The sequence below is a fragment of the Condylura cristata genome, unplaced genomic scaffold (genome assembly GCF_000260355.1).
Source record: "Condylura cristata isolate star-nosed mole 26May11 unplaced genomic scaffold, ConCri1.0 scaffold00023, whole genome shotgun sequence".
NCBI classification, from domain to species: domain Eukaryota; kingdom Metazoa; phylum Chordata; class Mammalia; order Eulipotyphla; family Talpidae; genus Condylura; species Condylura cristata.
The window spans coordinates 9,650,374-9,660,003 of record NW_004567124.1 but is presented as its reverse complement, the minus strand read 5'-3'; the positions used below and the strand labels follow the sequence as shown (position 1 = coordinate 9,660,003).

Here is a 9,630-nt window from a genome sequence, read left to right as displayed (position 1 = left end):
GGATGGACACGCGGGCAGCGCCGAGCCAGGGCACCTGAACAGTGTCCTGCAGCACAGCAGCCCCCTCCTGGGCTCCTTCTGTGCCAGCCAAGTTCCAGGGCTGGCTCACTTGGGGCAGCCGGGTCGCCAGAGCGGATGCTGGGAGCAAGGTGGTGGGGTGGCCACCCCCAGAGGCTGGGGGGGTGCGGTGTCACAGCTGTGTGCCCTGTGCCTTCCCAGTGGGGAGGGACCCTAGTGACAGAGTCCGCCGCTGCCGCAGCGCCCGGTAGGCCTGCACTGCCCGCGCTCTCTCCTCGCCCAAGATGCGCTGCCGGGCCAGCGAAGCGCTCTGCGGTCGGGCCCCGCGCCCCGGGCTCAGCAGCCCCGCCAGCGCCAGCGATCCGCGGCCGGCCTGGGGGACAGAAGGGTGAGCCACCAGCTGGGAGGGAGGGAAGCCCCTGGCGGCCCCGGGCTGCCTGCAACCAGCAGCCACCACGGCCCGGGGGCGAGTTCCCGCCAGGCCCTGCTCACCTGGTCCCTGCTTGTGCTGGTCCTGGGCTTGGCCGTCAGCTCCGGGGGCTGCAGGGCCACCTCGCCAAACTGCACTGGGTCTGGAGGACAAGAGGAGCATGCTGTGGCCGCCCGCCACCAGGCCCGCCTGGACGCTAACTCAGGTGCCAAGAGTCACCTCTGAGCAGCTCCTGCTCCAGCCTCTCTGCTGCCTTCTCTTCCCTCCGCCGCTGTATCCTGTCCAGCTTACGCTTCTGGAACCTGGGGGTCGGGGTCCGGTGGCGCCGCTCAGGCCCCCGATGAGGCGCCCCACGCCCTGCCGGAGGGCTGCTCTCGCCTTGCGGGGCCTGAGCCAGCCAGCTGCTCCGCCGATGCCGTCCGCAGCTCCACGGCCAAGGGCCGAGTGCTGCCGGCCGGCCGCTCTCCAACCCCGGGAGACCCCAGGCGCCGAGTGCAGCGGCTCAGCCGCTCCCTGGCCCCACTCACGCTTTCTTCCCAGCAGACTTCTCGCGGGGTGCTGTCTGCGCCTCCGGCTGCCGCGGGGCCTGGTTCTGGGTGAGGAAGAGCACGTGCCGCGCCTCCTGGGCCATGCGGCGCACGTATGCCCGCTCCGACTCCCGCTTCCTCCGCTTGAACTGGGGCACGGCGATGTCGGGCTCGGCTCCCTTGGCCGCCTCCGCGGACCTCCTGCAGGCCGCCTGGGCTGAGCCAGAGGGGGACCTCAGGGGCGGGGCGGGGCTGGCGCCCGGCTCCTTCCCCCAGGGTTTTACAACAGTTTTTAGGGGGGGGGGGGGGGGGAAGGGGACAAGGCAGGAGAGTGAGAAAGGGTGTGGTGAGAGCAAATGGACTGAGGTAGAGGATTATGGATGTTTTGTGGTGGATGTGCCGAGGCAAATCCCATACGTCCAATATACTAACAGTGATTTGAACCAACGGTACTTTGGTAAATTAAAAAAAGAAGAAAAAAAAAGATACTTAAAGGTCTTAGTCTTGGAGAAAGCTCACACACGGCAACTTCCCAGCCCTGCCCTGACTGACTTCATTCTCCACGTTATTTGGCCTTCGAAGAGAGACTGGTTCCTACAAGGAGTCTCCAGACCCTTTTTCACCCATTAAATGACAACAAGAATTTCATTTAAAGCTTTCCCGAGTTCAAATAAGTCAAGAAAATACTACACGTCATCTAATAAAAGACATGTTTCCCCCAGTATCCGAAAGCAGAGACTTCCTGTGAGACCCTGAGACCCTCCTAAGTCAAAATGGCATAGGGAGTTTTTTTTTTTTTAAGCATTTCCAGGTCCCCCAAAATAACAAATCGTATCCAGTATCACATTAAACCTAAAGTAGCACTACCATATAATAAAAGTAGGAAAGTGATGATACACACCCAGCCTATGTGCAGCAGCGCCGGGCAGACCCGGAGGCGCCAGGGCTTAATGGCTGCTCCGCCACCACGCTAGACCCGCTGCCGCAAAGCAGCGCTGGGCGGGTCTTGCTTTCCGACTGCTGTCGTGAAAGCAGGAATCCTTTGCAGCGTTCTCTCCGCGACGTCAGTCTTCATACAGGTCTGCGTGAAAGTGAAGAGCCAGACATGAACTTTCAAACAGTGGGGGCTAGCTCTATAAATATGTAGAAGATATAAAGTCCGTTCTTAATTAATTAAATGAAGTTTGCATGTCAGAAACCCTTCATAGAACATATGGCCAGAAAGGGGATCTTGGTGTCCGCAAATTAGAAAATTCTGAGTCAAAACTTCAGCTGAAATGAAAGTACTATCTGCACATAAGCAAACGCATTAGGCTGTCATTTATGGACACTTGAGTGTAAATTAGCTAGTGAGATTAGATGCTCAGGAATCAAACAGTCACTGTGGAAACTGGGAGAGAACATGACAGAATTCTGTGAAGGGCAGGGCAGATCCTAAATAGGAAACTGGCGAGAGCATGGACCCCGCGTTCAGAGGAACTTTGTCAAAATCCTATAAAAATAATCGCACAGGTCACAGAGCAATTTTTATTCTCTATTTTATTTGTGCCTCACAACCCAGGATGGTGAGAGTTATAATTATCCTCAAAGAGGCAGGTAGCACAATGTGGCAGAGCCAGAATACCTGAGCACGTGGCTATCTGTGTGACTTAGGCAACTTACTTAACCTCTCTGTGTCTGCAACTCCTTATCCTAAAAGTGGAGACAATGCTAGTTGCCAACCTCAAAGGACCACTTACAACATACTTGACACCCAGTAACACTCAATAAAGGTTAACTGTTTTTTTATGTGTGCAGATATAGAACATAAAGAGATGAAGATATTTGACCAAGAGTATCAGTCACAAAACAACAAAACCTGGAGTAGGAGGCTTCCCTTTTCCTGGAAAAAAGAATGATCTAGCTGCAGAAGGTATGTTCCAAGATGTCTGACCAGATAAGTCAGGCAGGCCGGGTAGACTGGGCCATAACAGAACAATAATCTGTGTTTGCTATAGGCACTTCCCAGTGATTCTGGGAGAGGGTCAGCAGAGGACATTTTGGAGAACACTTGCCTGGATTTAGAGACTCCTCAAGGTGCACTTGACATCACCATAGGAGTCCCTGAAGCCAAACTTACCTCCTGTACCCCTTGACCAGCATGTTAGCAGTACCAAAGTCACTGGACATTTTTCTTTCTCTAGCTTCCAAGGGGAAACATGCAGCACAGCCATTATCATAAAGAGAGCTTTCTCCAAGACCAAGAGCTTTAAAACCCAGCTCCACTTCAGAGTGGATTTTACCACCAGGTTCTGTAATGGAAATGCTGACATAATCTTAATTATGAGAGAGAATTTCTCTCAGATGGAAATGCAGCGACCTAGAAGACTCCATTTGCAAGTCCTCCTGACCTGTAAGAGAAGATGCCTGGTGGAATATTTCAGGTAATATATTATGCATCTACTTATCCTATGATCCCCATCTGTGGGCTTAGCAAGGCAGTATTTTGAAGAAAGGGAGAAAAAAATATGAGCACTAGGCTTGAGAACACTCGCCTGGATCAGAGACCAGGGTGAGCTTTCTACTCTGCAGTGTTTTGCATTTCATATGAAGCGAAATCTATTTCAGGTGCTGCTGAAAATGCAGGAAAAGTACCAGTGACTAGAGTCCTAGGAATTCCAGTGGCCTCAGTTCAGAGACACAGGGTGGTCTCACACCATCTTCTCTGCATATTCATAATTCGCCGATGTGAAGAGGTCTCTGTTACCAAAAAAGAAAAGAAGCAATGAGAGGAAAAAGTTCCTTGGGAAGCATCCTCTCATACCAATGAGATAGTTCCCTTCAACCCAGCTCCTGGGGGCACAGCTGTGTCATCACATCTGTCTTCCAGCATGACTTTGTGCTGGTCCTGCCAGTCACTTCCTCGCCAGAGAGGCTCTGGCTGCTCAAAGACACAGGCTACTTACTTCCCTGAGAGCAGGCAGTATTTAGCTACTTAGCTGTAGCTAGGGTAACAGGCAGATCCCCCTGCCAGAAAGTAGAATGACCAGTTGGCTATGTCTTCTAGCTACATTCCCCTAAGCAGTTTCAGTCACCAGTATTTTTTAAAGCTTACAGTTTAATAACTAAAGTTTAGAGTTTAATAAAACCCACTCATGCAATAACAGCCTAATCAGGATAATGTTTCTATCACCCCAGAATGTTCTCTTGAGCCCCCTTCCTGTCAATCTCCTCCTCCCCAAAAGCCCCCCACCCCACTTCTGATAACTATCATCCTAGATAAGTTTTGCCTGTTCTAGGCCAAGTATCAATAGAATGATAAAGCATGTCCCTTTTTGTGCTTGTTTTGTTGTTGTTTATTTGCCACATAAAAACATTTTAATGATTACTTACAGGTAAGGGGAAAAGGCAGCTAAATAAGATGACAGTCCCCTGCAAGCTGCATGTTGGGCCTCAGGGTTTTCCACGTTGCATCTTGTTTTCTCCCATCATACGTCTGGCCTTGAAGAGCCCCACTGTGAGCAGCACCTGGACAAACAGCACTCGTTTGGAGTATACAAAATGAAAAATGCCATTACTTTATTTTACAATTAATTTCTTAATATTTTATCAAACATTTATTGAGCACTTACATACCCCAGTCTCTTTTATGTTCAGCTTTTCGCTCAGCATAAGTTTGAGAGTCACTGTGCCTTTGCATGTCAGTGAGTCACTGGAGACCCCTTTGTCAGTGTTGGGAGCTCACTCAACAGCCCCAACAGCTGAGAGGCACCCGAGTTCCTGAGCAGCTTCCCAGAAACACCAGCAGCTCTTCTGGTTGCTTAGCTCATGAGTGATGTCAATCCGAGACACTTTGGCTCTCAGGGAGCTTTTAGATTACTTTGTCACCCCCTCCTTCTTCTTAGTTCTGATATAAAGCAGGAACTTCCCAGCAGCCCTCTCCAATCAAGTAGTTCATGGTCCTGACCAGTTGGCTTGGAGCAAGGAGTGCAGCAGTGTCTGGAGGCCCTGAGCATGAAAGGTTTCATTAGCTGTGGGGAGAAAGAAGTAGAGGGGACAAGTGGGGCATCCTTCGGAAAGCCTCCAGAGTCTGTGCTAATTTAGCCTTCCTTCAGATCGCCTCCAAACTCTGGTAATAAGCACGTTCATAGTTCGGTGATGAAATGTATTCTTCCAAAGCAATTTTAAAATAATCGTAGCGTATGCTAACCCTTAAAAAGAAGTGAGAAAGAAAAAGAAAACCCTGCAGCCAAGTCATCCTAGACTGAGCACAACGACAGAATTTCATAATTAGGAAATGTAGTGTCATTTCTGAGCGTTATTGTACCTTTGAAAAATGGTATCAAACTGAGGACTGCATATTTGATACCCAATTGATTTCAGATTTCAAGTCAACTGCAGCAAAATAATGAGCTGCCTATGTTGTGAGCAGCTGAGCTACAGCTCGGAGGGCCTGGAGGAGAGACATGGAAGGGGTACCCTGGTCCTAGACCTTCTAGACCTCTGAAGTAGAGCTGGGGGTAGGTCCTGGACAGATGGGCAGGAGGCACCCCGCTGCTGTTGCTTACATGGATGTTCACACTGAAGGGGCTGTTTTTTTGAGCTCAGGTCTTATTTTAATTGTTGTTCAATTTGGCTCACCAATATTGTTACTGAGAATGAGGAAAGCTCTGGGCTGGAATTGGTTTTATTTCTGCCCTCTCAGGTATCTCAGGTATCAGGTTTTATTTCTGCCTCCAGGTAGCGCAAGCCCAGAGAGCAGGAAGAGTGGTGTGTATGACACAAGTTCATGGACCTCCTACCCTTCACTGTCACCACCAGACTCTTTCGTCCACTACCTGATTCCATGCTATATAGATAATCAATTAGAATTTCATCCATACAACTAAAGCATCTTGGATCCAGAGACAGCCTGTCATCTGGCATTCCTCGCATAGCCCAGTCCCCTCAAAACCAAAAGGCATCCACAGACTTCCAAAGACCTGGTCCCAAGGCTCTGCTGTTGGAGGGTAAAATGTCTTGTGAAGCCACCAATTCATATGAAAACCCTTTTACCAAATGTTGGGATAAAGACAAAACCCTTAGAAAAGATTTTTCTTCTCACCATAAATTCATTTCCTGTAACTCACCTATTTCAAGTACCTCAAACATCCCAGAATTGTTCTGATGCCTGTAGCACCTTCCCACTACCACCTCTGAGTCTGAGGCTCTCTCCAAAGCCTTGGACAGATGTCTGGGCATTGCCCTCAATTGACAGGCAGGAACTGGCATACAGATGCCCCAGAGCCTCTCCCCTGCCTGCGTGGGATCATTGAGCTGTGTGCTCCACACCATTGCCCAGGGGCTCTTCACAGCATTAAGCCCAGGTACCTGCAGTGGAAGCCAGTTGAAGAACACACCCTTCCTGCCTGCCTTCCTTTTTCTGCCTTCCTTCCCTACTACCCCCTGCCTCACTGTTTCTGTGCTTCCCATAAAATACAGGCACCCAATCCTTGTATCGGTTGTATGATCCCAGCTAAGATAATATCCTAATTAAGGTCTCTTCCCCAAGTCAGATATTCTTGTTGCTTTCCATCCCTCATGTGATGCTGTTCCCAGAACTGTACTCACTGGGCAAGCTTCTCCTTGGTCTTCTCACGTGCAGAGATGGCTGCTACCTATGATGTACCGCTAGAGCAGGTACAATGCTCCCACCATATCTATCCAACTCGAAACAACTCCTGGAGTTCCTTCATATGTGAGTATTACAAGTCTTTTCTTCATCCTGACACTGCATTTACTTTTTAATTGTGTTCTCACAATTTTGGTTAATAATCTGTTCCTTCCTTATTAATGTGAAATTCCCTATCTTCAGACTTAAACTGCTAATACTGCCTTACTTTGGTCTACATTAGCATGTTCTGTGTCTTTATCCCAACATTTGGTAAAAGTGTGAGTTAGGACAGGCTCAAAGACATGATCCCATAGCATATTACTGGAGGCCTTAGGTTGGCAGCAACTCATTAATCAAGTCCTGTGGGTACAGTTGACAAGCCCACCACACACATATCTAATTGTCATCATCAAATCCACATTTTCTCTATTAGCTCCACAAGGATATCATGAGAGATTCTGCCAAGGTCCTACTGCAGCCAGGTCTGAAAGACGCAACAAGTCCCCTGATCTTGCCTCACACATCATGCCCTGTCTCCACCTTGCTGTCAAAGTTCCATAGCCCACCTTACTCAAGCCACAACAGTGTGGAGAACATTTCACACCTTTTTGGCTCCTAGGTTCTAACATTCCCATAAACATCTTCTAGTGGGAAAGAATTTTTGATATAGAATCTCTAGAAGAACTGGCCAAGAGGCCAGAGAGCAGGGGTTAGCAGATATTTTTGTATATAGGACCAGGGAGCAAATATTTTAGGCTTTGCAGGTCAGAGGTCTGTCATAACTACCCAACTCTGCCATTACAGTCCCAGAGCTGCCCTAGCATCTAAACAAAGGGCATGGCTGTGTTCTAAGAAAATTTTACTTACAGGCACTGAAATTTGAATTTCATTATCTTTTCACATGTTGCAAAAAAAAAAATCTTATTTTTTCCCCTATCTATTAAAAAAAGCTCACAGAACATATGAAAACAGCTGGGGAGCAGATTCAGCTCACAGCCAGAGTTTGCAGGTTCTGCTATGAAGTAAACATAAGTACACAAGTTCTACTACTTCCCCAGTCCTCTATTTCCAGTTCTGGGGTCTTAGGCAAGCTCCTGACCTCTTACTGGGCTCAGTTTCCCGAAGGGACTGTGTGGAATGGAATGAACAGGAGCCCAGGGCCTTGGTGTGGGTGCATATGCACACATGCCTGTAGGTCTAAACTTGTCACCCCACTAGCTCTCGCTCTATTATCTTTTACTTCTAAAAGCTCAGTCTACTGGCTTGTAATTTATTCTAGAAACTGGTCTGCAATTAATATCCAGTGTGTTCCCCATATGAAAAGCTGAACACTAGCCTGCTTGGTTCCTGCTGACTTTGTAACCTCAATTCCCAGCATAAGTTCCTTGGGCACCTTCGGGACATTCCAGTACCCTGAGCTGGTCATCCTAGAGGCTTGCAAATTCAATTTATTTCCTTCCACCAAACCATGCCCCTGGCTCCTTCACTCATCCCTTCTTCTTTTTCCCCCCTGCTACCTCTCGTAACTAATATCTTCATTTTGCCAGGTTTAAATTTGTATTTCTTCTATTGTTTTTGTGTAATGGGGGTGGGGGGTGTTCATATTCTGCAGAGGAGTAAAACCATCAGAAATTTGCCTTACACTTTTTGACTGATCTTGCTCAATGGAATCACCTTAAGTTCCATCCATTTTGTCACAAATGCAATTGTTTCATCCTTCTTCACAGCTGTGTAATATTCTACTGAATATATGTTCCATTCATTGGTTGAAGGGCTTTGGGTAGGTTCTGTGACTTGGCAATTTCAAACAGTGCTGCTATTAGATCTTTTCATATTAGATTTTTGTTGTTGTTGTTGTTACTTGGATAAATACCTAATAGCAGCATTGCTGGGTCAAGCAGAATTTCCATTCTTATTTCCTTGAGACATCTACATGCCATTTTTCACAGCAGCTGTATCAGCTTGCATTCCCATCAACAGTGGATGAGAATTCTTCTTTCACCAATTTGTTAATTCTGTTCTTTTCAGAGGCTTATAAATTTAAAGGTGTCTGAGTTTCTTTTCTTATCTTCAGCCTCTCCTCTCTCTTACACTCTAAAATCTTACTGACTTAGGTTAGAGATAATTACTCTCAGCAAAAAAAGAAGTGATCAGCTCCTCTTGGGACATACCCCCCACCCCCAGTTTTTAGAGTCCCCACCATGATCTCCACTCAGCCACTCCATTCCCTACTATGCCTTCCTCAGACACCTCCTCCAGCATTGCCATGATCTTGCACTTAACCTTGGCTAACGGCTCCCTATGACAGTCATTTCAGTGTAAACTTCATTAAGTTCTTATTACTTGGCCAGTTGTTTGGTCAAACAATGGTTTTGATGTCTCTGGGAATATATTTTAGATGAGATTAAGACTTCCATCAGCAGACCTTGAATAAAACAGATTCATAAAATATCTGTTTTAAAATCATAAAATATGCTGGCCTCATCTAATCAGTTGAAGGTCACATGGATAAAGGCTGAGGTACTCCAAAGACAAAGACTTCCCCTCAAAGTGCCAACAGGAATCCAACAGGAAACCTGCTGTCTTGTAGAATTTGGATTCAAGACCACAAATTCAACTCTTACTTCAGCTTCCAATCTAGTTTACCCTGTGGACTTTGAACATTGCAGCCTCCATAATCGTGTGAGCCAATCCTTAAAAAAATGTGTCAGTGGCGTTGGGGAACAGCGGACTCTGTGGAGGACTGTGGGGGACTACAGGTGCCTTATTGGGGGGTGGGGTGTGCTGTGGTGACATGCATCTGAGGAGGTGTGATCCTATGCCTCTGAACCACAGTCTTGTCACCCAGTGTAACCTCAATGAAAAAAATTGTGTATGAAAGAGTGTGTATATGTATATGTATCCATCCTTTTGTGGGTCCTCTTTGGAGAGCCCTAATACTCTGCTCTTCTGTGTGGCTTACTTGAATTCTTTTTCTTTTTCTTTTTTAAGATTTACTTAATTTATGCTTACATAACTGGGGT

At 47.4% G+C, this 9,630-nt stretch overlaps 1 protein-coding gene across 1 annotated transcript; it reads right to left on the bottom strand.

The window, feature by feature from the left end:
- Positions 1 to 6: 6 nt before the first annotated feature.
- On the bottom strand, positions 7 to 6,195 carry LOC101637545 (coiled-coil domain-containing protein 137-like). Its single transcript, XM_012728529.1, has 7 exons — positions 6,084 to 6,195; positions 3,095 to 3,266; positions 1,994 to 2,108; positions 976 to 1,241; positions 668 to 750; positions 511 to 590; positions 7 to 391 (listed from the first exon to the last, which is right to left on the bottom strand). The coding sequence occupies exons 1-7, from the start codon at positions 6,193 to 6,195 to the stop codon at positions 191 to 193; spliced, it is 1,029 nt and encodes a 342-aa protein (XP_012583983.1). The 3' UTR covers positions 7 to 190.
- Between the last annotated feature and the right edge of the window lie 3,435 nt (positions 6,196 to 9,630).

Excerpts from the sequence above, each read along its gene's own strand:
- LOC101637545 (XM_012728529.1), bottom strand. The coding sequence starts at position 6,195 with ATGCCCAGACATCTGTCCAAGGCTTTGGAGAGAGCCTCAGACTCAGAG. Across the intron at positions 3,267-6,083 it reads GTTTGAGGTACTTGAAATAG|AACCTGGTGGTAAAATCCAC; the intron begins GTGAGTTACAGG and ends TTTCCATTACAG. Across the intron at positions 591-667 it reads GGAGCAGGAGCTGCTCAGAG|ACCCAGTGCAGTTTGGCGAG; the intron begins GTGACTCTTGGC and ends CTTGTCCTCCAG.